Raw genomic sequence first — 12,287 nt, 5'->3', positions numbered from 1 at the left:
CTGAATTAGAGCTAACTCTTCCTCCAATTAAACATGCTTAAAGATGAAAGGTAAAAGGAAAAGTAGTTTGCTTTGTTCAATACAGAAATATAGATAAATATTTGAATATATATAGGTGCATATTTATGTATACTATATTTGTATTTATACATATGGATGAATATATATAATATTTCAATATATATGTATATACATATACACACATTTAAATCCAGAAACACTTGTACTTTTCCTCCTGATATCATGTAAGAGCATTTTATTTCTTAGGCTTATTGGCTAGTGACTTTGTAAGATCTTGTCAACTATTTTTCCAACAGGAAGTGAGAAATATATATATATATACTACTTTATTGACTCTCCTACACAATAGCTAGTAAATTAGACTCCAATTCAGCAACCATAGCAACTTGAATTGATGTAATCAACTAGTAGAAGAAATGTCAAGAATATTCAATTAAGAATTGGTGCTGGAGAAAAGGAAGCCTTTAATCTTATCTGCCTGCATCCTGTCAAAGACATTAACATTAACAAAGACAAAGGCATTAACATTTTTGAAAAATAAACTGGAAAATTAATCATAACAATGTATTGCCACTCATCTTTCTGGCCAAATAACTTGCATGATAGCTGAAGGGGAATGGAAGGCATCTTGACCTTGTATATTTTTATAGAAAAAGGTAGTGAAACCCTGTTTTAAATTAAACAAATAAAAAATAAAGGCCTGGGGGTATAGCTTAGAGGTAGAATACCACTTGGTTCAAACCCCATTACTTCAAAGAGAAAAAAACAAAAAAGAAAGAAGGGGAAAATAAAGAAAGGAAAAAAGAAATAAAAAAGATTCATTTTGACTATCAATGATGGGTGCTTTCAAAATCTTTTTTCCCTTTAAACAAAAAAATGAATATTATGGTGATCTGTGATCTTGATTTTCTTTGTAAGACTGCTTATGGGAGAGAAAATGCGAAGTTTAAAGCTATAAAAATCTGGTTTTATATGTTTTCGCTGCCACTTTATAAATGGAAAAAGTTTTAATGTGTTTTTGCCCATACCAATTTTACCTATTAACTTACCTGTTAATTCTGGTAACTGTGAGGATTAATAGGCAGTCATTTGCATAGAATGCCAAGGAATTTCATTTCTTTCTTACTGTCTTGCACATAGATGGCACCTGACAAAGGGGAGATTTACATAATATCTTTAGAGCATCCTAATCTCAGCTAATTGACCTAAACCCTGTAAGTGGTCTAATGGAACTAGCCAGGTCTTCACATATACACATATGTGTGTGCTTATGCATATATGCATGCTCACTTGCGTGTATCAATGCACATATATTTCCTGACTCCTGGAAGTCCATAGAACAATGCTTTAAGTTGAAAATGAGTTTAAGGAAAGTCCCTTGCCAATTCACTGGAGACTATAATTTATAAGCTGAGAGATATGGGAATACACTTCTCAAACTCTTTCAAGTTCTAGAAGATATGGAGCATAAGTATGAAGAAGAAGGAATGAGATATGAAGTGTCATATGGCCTTTCCACATCTCCAAAATTAATGCTTCAATATCCTGAAAATATAGTGGGTTGAATGGCAGTGATTGGGGCTCAGAGGTAGAACACCCCGGCTTCAATCTTAAGGAACACACACACACACACACACACACACACACACACACACTCACACACACAATAAAGTGATGGAATTGTTCAAATTAAGTAAGACAACTGCTCAACTATGTAAGATTTGAAAAATTATATATATGTTTTTAGTACATTTTTATACATTATTATATATGTTTTTAGTACATTTATTTACATTATTTAGTACCATTTTTCTGTGATGCTGGAAATTGAACCTAGGACTTTGTTCATGTTAGGTAAGCATCTTTTCACTGAATCCTTAGCTGAAGAAAAGAACCTTTTGAAAAAACAAAAAATATAAAGAGATCAGTGAATTTCAAATACAACTAAATCCAAGTTTCCTGTGTTTCCACTCTACAAACACAAGAGTATGTGTGCTCTGTTAATGCAATACTCATCATTGGATCCACATAATAAATGAATGGTATAGTCAGTACCTACATTCCAGATTCATCCCAAGTCCAAGAGAAGCACAGTGCTGTGTGGGCCACAGAGAAAGGTGTGGGCTCATTGGGTCTGCTTTATCCCACAGGCAGCCCTCAGCATCCATGGCATGTTCGGAGGACCAATGCTGGGTTTATTCTCTTTGGGACTTGTGTTCCCTTTTGTGAACTGGAAGGTAAGGTTCCTATACCCCTTGTCTTGCTTCCCTGCTTAGATTGAGCCCCAGATATTTTCTCTCTCCTTCTCCTCTCAACCCTGCTTATAAAGGCTATTAGTTAGAAAAAGACTCCTCAGTAGAATTAAATGATTCCTAGCCCTCCTTATATCTGATTTCAGTGAATCTTTTTTTAAGGCTACATGTATCATTTATTTGCATCTTCTTCTTACCTGATAATTTTCCCCAAAAAAGACTTGTTTCTCCTATATTCTAAAATCCTTTTAACTTTCAGTAGTTTATTTGTATTTGATACTTTTTATTGATCTTAACTAATATACAAAGTTGTGTATACTAGAGAATATAGAAATAAGTTTTCAAGAACTTTCATATTTGAAAGTTACAACTTGAGTCCACAGCTATTCCACCCTGAGTGCACCTGATATCATCTAAAAGTCACAACTTGAAAATGTTTTAGCAGGGATGATCTCATTACAGAGATGTCTAAGATTGATCTACTTACATTAATATGTTCATGGACATAAGTTTAGCAAACATATTTTACAAAATTGTTTACTTCAAAGAAAATCACTGAGGTAAATACTATTTTTCCCATTTTACAAAGACATAAAGATCCAGAGAGGTTGAGAATTTACTGCAGAAATGATTCATCACCCTTTCACAAACTTTCATTCTGAAATATAACCTTAAAATACAGGACTAGTAAATACACTTGCTAATATTTTGACTCAAACTAAAATATCTAATACTTGGAAGTCAGGGCACCATTCCAGAAATACTTAAGAAGATAAGAATATGAATTTTTGTTTGATAGCTGTCAGTGAAGAAATGACTGCACCTTATCTCCAATATTTATATTTTTCCTTAATTTCTGAAACTATTTTGCAAAGAATTGTTATTTCAACATCTTTGTAAGTAGTAAGAGGACCCTAAAAACCAAAAGAAAAGAAAAAATCTTGCTAGATATCTAAACGTAAAGATCACTATGAAATTCTGTAAGTGTCTTAATTTAAGAAACAAGCTATTCCTACATGAGTCTGTGTTGAAATTACGGCAGTTTTGGCTGTTTCTAGAACATGGTCAAGATTTGAAATAACACCCAGAATCTCATTATTCTTTCAACAGGCAGCTTAGTCCAATCTCTTATTAACTTGTTATTTCTTCATCAAGGGTGCACTAGGAGGCCTCCTTACTGGAATCACATTGTCATTTTGGGTGGCTATTGGCGCCTTCATTTATCCTGCACCAGCCTCAAAGACATGGCCTTTGCCTTTACTGACAGACCAGTGTGTCCATTTAAATTTGACAGCATCGGTACCTCCAGAGGTATCAAGAAGGTATGTTTGCTTTACAGAAGTCACTAAGTATCAGAGAGTAAGTCATCATGTTAGGTGTGTCCTTTAAGTATGATGGGACATATCTTGCCCTTCTAAAAGAATCCATCTGGATAGTACCCAACACAAAAGAGTTCCATATATAGTGATAGCGTCTTTCAGAGAGCTGTTCCTTGGTACTCAGGTGTATAAGTGAGAACTTGGCAGAAGAATTCACTGGAGGTTGGAGTGCAAAGCAGAAATAAGTAGTAGAGGGTTGAAAAATAGAAAGGTGGACATGAGGATCATAGTTATTTTTTTAAATAAGAGATATGAGAGTCGAAGAGGTAGTGAGCCACGTGGGAAATGATTATGGACATAATAGGTTATGTTCTGAACCTATGGCTTCTAAATCAAACTGTGTGAACACAAGGATTAAAAAAGAATTTCGTTTATATTTCTGGGTGGGTAGGTTCACTGATCAAAGATACCAAGATATAGGAGATCCTATGATGTAGGGAGAAGATCATGGACTGCAATCAGAAATTCCTGGGATTTGATTTTATACCATTTACTCATTCTATAATTGGACAAGTGAGTAACTTGTCACCTGAATTTTTGGAGTCCTTGACTATAAAATGAAGATATTAGTATCTAATTTATTGGGATTTTTGAGAGAATCATAGTGTATGTATGTATGTTAATATAAAATTAAATCTATCTATCATCTATCTATCTCCAGTGACATTATGCTTAACTTTAATAAAGGTGCATTCTCATATTATAACTGAATATAGGGGCAAGTCTAGGAAAAGTAGTATTTGTGATTTTTTATCCAAATAAGTACTTTTCTCATTCTCTCCAATAGTCAACCTGTATTGGCTAATTTCCTTGGGTTCAGCCTTCTGAAAATTGCCAAATAATTTGGCAAGTTACATTTATGAACCTCCCTCTAGGCCATCTTCTTCCTCTTAACAATCCATTCTTGAAGCCACTCCCAACATTACAAAAGCTAAGAAAGTGAAATTATTTTATTTGTCCTCTGAGTTTCCCATCTCTCTCTCTCTCTCTCTCTCTCTCTCTCTCTCTCTCTCTCTCTCTCTCTCTCTCTCTCTCTCTCTCTCTCCTCTTCAAATACATCCATTCCCAAAGGGTCATTAGATTTATTTTCTTGAAACACTTTTTTCAGCTCATGACTGCCACCCTGAGATCACTTGAATGTGCTATACTTTAACAGAATAAAGGACACAGTTTTTGTCCTAGAACTAAATGCTCTTTAAAATGCAAAACTATCCTGTTAGTCCAGCTATTTCCCACTCTTCTACTTTTTATATAGATTCTGTTTATTTTACTTTATACATATCCCACCCTTTTCTATCTTTGAATCCTTAATCAAGCTATTTATCTTAAATAACTGTCTTTTAAAAAACCATTATGTCTTAATTTATCAGATTATTTTCAAGTTCTAAATTTAAAGAGTCCCATTTCTACATAAGATATATATTGACTTAGATTTTTAAAGAGTCTCAGAATTTCAAAAGAATCTTTTTGAAGCAAATTCCATTCTTAAAACTTTCTATAGACTTCATGTCTTGAAGACCATTTTTAAAACAATTGACAGGACAAGAGGCCAGTGCCTCGTTGGTCTGCTTAGACATTGTCAGAATTCCCTTTGTGACACAATTCATATAACTTTCTTCTTCTCTATTTATCTCCTCCCCTCTCCTCTTCATTTGCCTATATTTTTGTCCTACGCTTCACTTCACAATAGATCCTTTTATGTCTTGAAACATGTATCATTTTTCATATAAGGGAAAACTGCTTGCAGGAAAGAATATATAAATATATATTTATTCTGTTACCATTTTTCTTCCCAGAAATCAGGTTTCATCTCTATCCTCATCCCGTAGTCCATCTTTTAAAGCAGTAAGGGCTTCTTAATGTCTGTGATGCCACATGGCCCTGCAATGGTGACTCTGAGCCTAGGGAGAAATCCTTAGGTGTAGCAGATCTAGCCAGCTTAGAAAAGGGAATATCCAGTATAGTTTTAACTACATTTTCATTTAGCATTAAGTAAGCAATAATATTCTAAAGTACTGTGTGGGTCTTTCTGTAAGGTTATATATTTTAAAATACAATCAAATAGTCATATCCATATGAAGTTGCTAGCTCTCAATAAATGTAATTATCTATGTGCTGCATTCCCCAGCATCTGCCTAATATCAATCAGTAGTTTTGCCTGAGATGTAAAATTAAGCAAAATGCCTTTGGGTCTTAGATTCATAGGACATCGGTGACATTGTAAAAAATGTGTCACTCTGCAGAGAAAGGAGATAAGCCCTAGTTGCTCCTACTGGTCCACACCTGCATTCCATTTGCATCAGTCCACAATTCCAACAAAGTCAAAGCCTTCCAGGAACTGAAGAGTTATCTCTGCCTTCACTTCTTCAAGATACATGCAGGGTATTTTATTTCTGTAGTGTGTTCGCTTCTTAACACTATATAGTAAGTAGAGAACTACTGAGTGTTGCCCTGGGGGGAATGGTAGGTGAAGCTGAGCATGGAATACTGAGCAGGTGGTCCTTGCTATCTAGTATATGAAGACTCCATTATCCTGTTTCCATTTTCCCTCTAAATTTTATTTAGAGTCTTTACTTTCAATAAATCTTATGGTCAAACACCATCAGCCTATTTATAGTTTACAATTCATCATGGTTTGCTTAGTATCTTCTCTTCTCAGACTGTAAACTCCTGTCTTTGACTATTTATCTAAATAGCTAATAACCAGTATTTAAAATGAGCTGAAGTGCTGCCTCCCGGATCAGCCTATATTTGCTCCTGAATACTATCATAATCCTTTGTTTATGTTCTACTAAGACACTATCAAGTATATTTTATGATAGTCTGTTAGCTCATATATGGAGACAACTGCCTGTCTTAATTCCTGGCATTAAATCTGAGCTTAATAAACATCTGAAGAAAAAATAATGTGAAGGGAACGAAAGACAGTTTCCAGTGCAACACCTATAATTTAGTATACACATTGCAGTATTTGTAATTCTGAGACAATTCAGATTGAATGTAATAGAGGCACATATAGTCTCCAATTGCTTCAGTTAAAAAATGACAAAGTGTTAAGCTTTGGGGTTTTAAGTGATTCCATGCCTAAAAGAAATACTAAGTGGTCATCTGGGTCACAGTGGAACATGACTTCAGAACAAATTAAACTGGTGACATGTGTTCTCTTCCTCCACAGACCTGCAATAGCTGATTCTTGGTACTCACTCTCCTACCTCTACTACAGTGCAGTGGGTTGCCTAGGATGCATTGTTGCTGGGGTGATCATCAGCTTCCTAACAGGTGGGTTACTTGGTTTCTTTTATTTGGTCCCAAAGAAGATAGTGTTTTTTATGCATTTGTGGATTACACAACTGTCTTACTATTATAATTTTGGGTCCATGACAAAAAGCCTCCTTCCAAGATAGATATGTCTAATCTCTCCAAGCTGATTTTTATATAAATATGCAATATATAATACATATATATGTATATATATATATATATATATATATAGAGAGAGAGAGAGAGAGAGAGAGACAGACAGACAGACAGACAGACAGACAGACAGAGACAGAGAGACAGAGAGAGACAGAGAGAAAGAAGCTTTGAAACATGCCCTAAGAAACCTGAGTATGAAAAATCTCTTTAGTGGAACAATCAATACGGAAGGTTGAATAGTAAGAGTGTTTCCTTTTCCCTCATCTCATTAAGAAACTAGAGTTTTTTCCATTACCGTCCTATAATCTCACCGCATCAGCCTTTGCTAACCTGCTAGAAAAGCAGAAAGAAGACTTTCTGTTGTCTCTAACTACGCTGTCTTTTGGAAGCAGCTCCTCTATGTCAGTAAGTGCTCTCACTGTAAGCCATTTTTGATACCAGGGTTTGTCATCCATACTTCAAGCCCTTGTTTTTCTGATGTTTCAACATCCTTTTGTGCCAAAACTAATGAGGGATCAGGGGAATAAACATAATGTATTCTCAACTCACCACTCAATGTATTTTAGATAAATAATTAAGGTGTTCTACTTTGATACTACCATCACATGTCCGTAAGCAATTAGCAGTCAATATTTCTACTCAATACAAAATCTTCATGGCAGCATTTATGCTGACCGCATACTAGAAATTCTGTGTGTAAGCTTCAATCCTTTATTATTCTGAGTCTGATATTACTAACCATAGAGTTAAATTTAAGAATACTTTGGGTATGAAGCTAGGTGAGGGGTGCACACCTGTAATATCAGTATTCGAGAAGCTTAGACAGGAGGACTGCTTAGGACATGCCTAAAGACATGTCAGCAAGTATTGTAATTTTCATCAACCTAGCAGGATCCTGTAGAGTGCCCTGGTGTTCAATCCCCAGGAGAAAAACAAATAAAAAAAGCTAAAAAAGAATAGCTTGGGTATGATAAGAAAGAGAGCATCTTGGTTTGAGTATCTGTGTGACTCTTGTTCCACATCAAGATTTGAAGGTAGAGCAAATTGAACAGATATTTAAGGATAGTAAAAGAGGGGCAAGGGAAGTCTGCAGTAGCTGGGGGAGCATAAGAGGATTGTTTGTGCTGGATTTTGATGTAGGAATGAATGAAGAAAAAACTAGCAAAAGAATCCAATTTTACAAATACAGACCTGCATGATCTTGAATATATCTGATTTAGATACAAACTAAGTGCTTTAGTAAAGAAACAAATTCCTTCTGTCACCTCTGATGGCCTATGAAGGTTCCTAATAGAGTTTTCCAAAATAAATATTTTAAAATAAATGTTATATCTAACTAATTCTATAGTCACAAACTTGACTGAGTTCACAATTTGTGATTTGTATGTGTGTGTGTGTGCGTGTGTGTGTGGTGCTGAGGATTGAACCATAGATATTCTACCTCCAAGCTACATTCCCAGACTCAGTTATTTATTTTGCATCACTTGGGATGAAACCCAGGGACATTCTACTTCATAGCTACACTCCAGACCTATTTTTTATTCTTTATTTTGAAACAGGGTATCACTAAGTTGCAAAGGGCCTCATTGAGTAGTAGCTGAGGCTGTCCTCCAACCGCAATCCTCCTGTCTCAGCCTCCCAAATGCTGCGATTACAAGAATACGCCTATTTTTTATTCGTTATTTTAAAACAGGGTCTCACTAAGTTGCAGAGGGCCTCACTAAGTAGCTGAGGCTGTTTGTGAAACTGGATGCTCCTGTCTCAGCCTCCCAAGTATTGGGATTACAAGGGCGTGCCACCACGGTAGGCTACAATTTGTGGATTTCTAAACACTAACTTTCACCCTTTGTAACAGTTAACCATGTTCTATTTATTAACCTGTCAGGCCTTCTTTCACCCTTATTCCAGGAAGTCAGTTCTCTGAAAATGCATAAATCCTGATGGAAGTCCTGGGAGCCAGCAGCTATCTAATCCACCTGTCCTTGTGTTAATAGGTCACCAGAGAGGCAAAGATATTAACCCACTTTTAATTAGACCAGTGTGCAATTTATTTTGCTTTTGGTCTGAGAAATACAAAACTTTGTGCTGGTGTGGAGTTGAGCATGACCGTGGGACAGAGCAGGTGAGCAGATGTGTGAGGGACGGGCTTTGGGGGATTCCTGTTTGTCCATGAGCCAGTCACAAGTGCTGTGGGGGAGGCACAGGGAGGGCTGCAAGGAATGTCACAACTTGAAAGAATCTAGGTCCCAACTTGGAGTCATTCAGCTGATTATTATTTAAGCGTAAGAATATGATTATAGGTAAATGTGTTGTGATGCTGAATTGTTGGTGTTGCAAATGCCTGTGAGGGTTAAATCCTAGGCATAATATAAACGTAAGAAAACAGAAACAAAGAGGCCATGGTGTTTTGTAGTGTCTAAAAGGGTGAGATGTAAAACTAAGCCTTGGCTCTAATATTGGCTCTATTGCCTTATTTTCCTCGAGTAAATTATTTAACTTCTCTGGGGGTAATTCTGCAGAATGACATGGACACAACACTTTTGCTCCTATTTTTATTTATTTATTTATTTATTTATTTGTTTGTTTGTTTGTTTGTTTATATTTGTCATGGTACTGGGGATTGAATCCAGGAGTGTTTTACCTCTGAGCTACAGATTTAGCCCTTTTCTTTTCTTTCTCACTAGGTCTCACTAGGTTGCTGAGAGTCTCACTAAATTGCTGAGTCTGGTCTTGAGCCAGTGATCCTCCTCTCTTAGCCTCTCAAGTACTGAGATTCCAGGGTGTATACCATCACACCCCACATGTTTCTTTTTTTTTTACACATCTAGCTTTATGGGGTATAAATATAAAATAGTCAGGGAATTTATAGACATAGAAGATGCACCTAACTCTCCTAGCCTCTGTTCCACTAAATGTGCATAGGCCAGGCAGGGCTAGAAAGACTGAGAGAGATTCAGTTCTCATCAGCCAAATACCACCAGAAATGGCCTGGCCCCTGACAGAGTTATACTTCTTCACCTGAGCAAGCACACTGCCTGAGGAACTGCAGAGGAAGCGGGGAATACAGCCCTCTGCAGCAGGGAGGAGGATATGTCTTTTGTAATGTTTGTGCTCCTGCTGAAGGCTTCTGAGAGGTGTTACAGGGAAGAAGAAATGAAAAGGAAATTACCTGGGCCAACATTTGTAGGAGCCTAATGGTCAGATAAAGAATTATCGTACCTGACAACCTTAGGGTCTAAGGAGGTGATGTTTTTCATCACTAGTGACTGTTCTCCCTCCCACTTTGATTAATGTGAGGAGTGTTTTTTTTTTTTTTTTTTCCTGGTTAAAGCTTATTTTTACACTTTTCAAAGACATTTTACTCTTTTCAAACTTGAAAGTCTCCCCACAGGTCACATGACTTGATTTTCACCTGCCAATTGCTCTCTTCACCAGAAAACATCATCATAGTATGTCTATGACATAAAATTAAGTTTAATCCTTCTTACCATCAGGGAGAGCAATATTTTGTCAGCGGCTCTGGATGGGGAGGGTTGGTGCAAGTATTTGTTGGGTTCTGACTGCACATGATTTCAAGAGGTTCTTTAAATGCAGGGATCTAATCAAAACTGGGAATTTTTTTTATATGAGAGCTAAAACAGGAAAACATATTCAGGTGAAGATCCTGAAGCCATCTTGACAAGTAAACAGTGGTTTAATAAATAAGGAATTTGCTCCCATTGAATAGTCTACAGTTCTGAGAGGGAGAATTTACTACATTAGTGCTTCCTTTTGATGGGAGGCAGTGGATGAAATGTATTTTGTTTATATAAAGGGGTTTTGGAAAGTTTTTGAGATAAAAATCAAATTATTCACTGACTAATCTTCCAGGTTGAAGATTTCCTGGAAGAAAGAAGTCAGAAACTCAGTTGATGCAGGCCTCTTTTGTTCTCAGGGCTAAGTTGGCAGGGAGGATTCATTTAGTCTCTCTTGGGCTGAAAAAGCTGTTGAGCTGCCTCCAGATATGTTTACTGGCATCAAGAGAGCTTGAGGTCATAGATGGGAACCAGGCCACCACCATTCAGCCACACCTTACCTTATGGATCACTCTATTAAATGATGCAGGCATTTCTCCACACAACGCATGGCATTGAAAGTGTTCTGTGAATTCTTCTTTTGTTATTGTTATCATTGGACATAATATCTATATGGATCATCAAAATTATTAGTCAGGAAGTCTCTTGGGTCAGAGTTCTGTAAAACACTTTTGTATGTTTGTATCAGTATTTGAAAGGGAGATGTGAATAATAGTCTTCAGGTTAATGCTTGGTTAATACATGTCTTTTCATTTTCCTTAGGATAACCTTGAGGTTGGCAGTGCCTGGAAACAAGAGGCTGAATCTGTTTTGCAGAATGGAGTCAGGCGAGAAAGCCTGGCACATGTTCCTGGCTACAACCCCAACGAAAAAAGCTATGGCAGGATGGCATTGGAGAAGATTACTCATTTTTAAGACAATACGTGAAAGTGTGCCTCACACACACATACACACACACAAACATACAAACGCACTCTACATACTTCTTGCTGATGGTTAGTAGACTCGTATCATGGTCATTTTTAGAAGACAAGAATGTCCATTATCTATTTATACTTATTTATACAAACAAAGTAGTCATTTTTCAGGATACACTTTGGAATGCCCCAAATTTCAGGTGAGAAGAATCAGCCAGTCGGCAAAGATTTCTTTCTTGAATAAATCAGGATACTATTTCATCACAGAGCAAGGAATCAAAGAATGTTTGCTTTGTCTTATATTAAACCTCAGAAAATGTGTGCTTGTAGGAATTTTATTTTGTTTGGTTTCTTTATCCTTGGTGTTAAACCCAGGGGCTTGTTGATTCCAAACTCCTGGTCTACCATGAAGCTACACCTCGAGCTCATATTTTAAAGTTTTAATTATCAAAATATCTGGAAGGAGATGGGAGCAGTGACACACACATACCTGAAATTCTAGTACTTGGGAGGCTGAGACAGGAGGATTGCAGATCTGAGAGCAACTTCAGCAATTTAGTGAGATGCTCAGAAATTTAGCAAGACTTTCAATTTAAAAAAAAAAATCCAGGCATGGTGGCACACACCTGTAATCCTTATACTCAGGAGGTTAAGACAGGAGGATTAACAAGTGCAAGGCCAGCCTCAGGAACTTAATGAGGCCCTCAGCAACTTAGTGAGATCCTG

General features: G+C 36.6%; 1 protein-coding gene across 1 annotated transcript in view; it reads left to right on the top strand.

The window, feature by feature from the left end:
- SLC5A12 (solute carrier family 5 member 12) overlaps positions 1-11,559 on the top strand; it is a gene marked incomplete at both ends in the record, with an annotated part of 51,667 nt that extends 40,108 nt beyond the window's left edge. Inside the window, 5 exons of the mRNA XM_080718400.1 lie at positions 2,172-2,258; positions 3,429-3,595; positions 6,828-6,931; positions 9,064-9,191; positions 11,407-11,559. Of these exons, the coding sequence (XP_080574526.1) occupies positions 2,172-2,258; positions 3,429-3,595; positions 6,828-6,931; positions 9,064-9,191; positions 11,407-11,559 (639 nt within the window). The remainder of the gene's footprint in view (positions 1-2,171; positions 2,259-3,428; positions 3,596-6,827; positions 6,932-9,063; positions 9,192-11,406) is intronic.
- Positions 11,560-12,287: the final 728 nt, after the last annotated feature.

Source organism: Muscardinus avellanarius (genome assembly GCF_963383645.1).
Source record: "Muscardinus avellanarius genome assembly, chromosome: 1".
In the NCBI taxonomy this organism is placed as follows: Eukaryota; Metazoa; Chordata; class Mammalia; order Rodentia; family Gliridae; genus Muscardinus; species Muscardinus avellanarius.
This window is presented reverse-complemented; position numbering and strand designations above follow the sequence as displayed.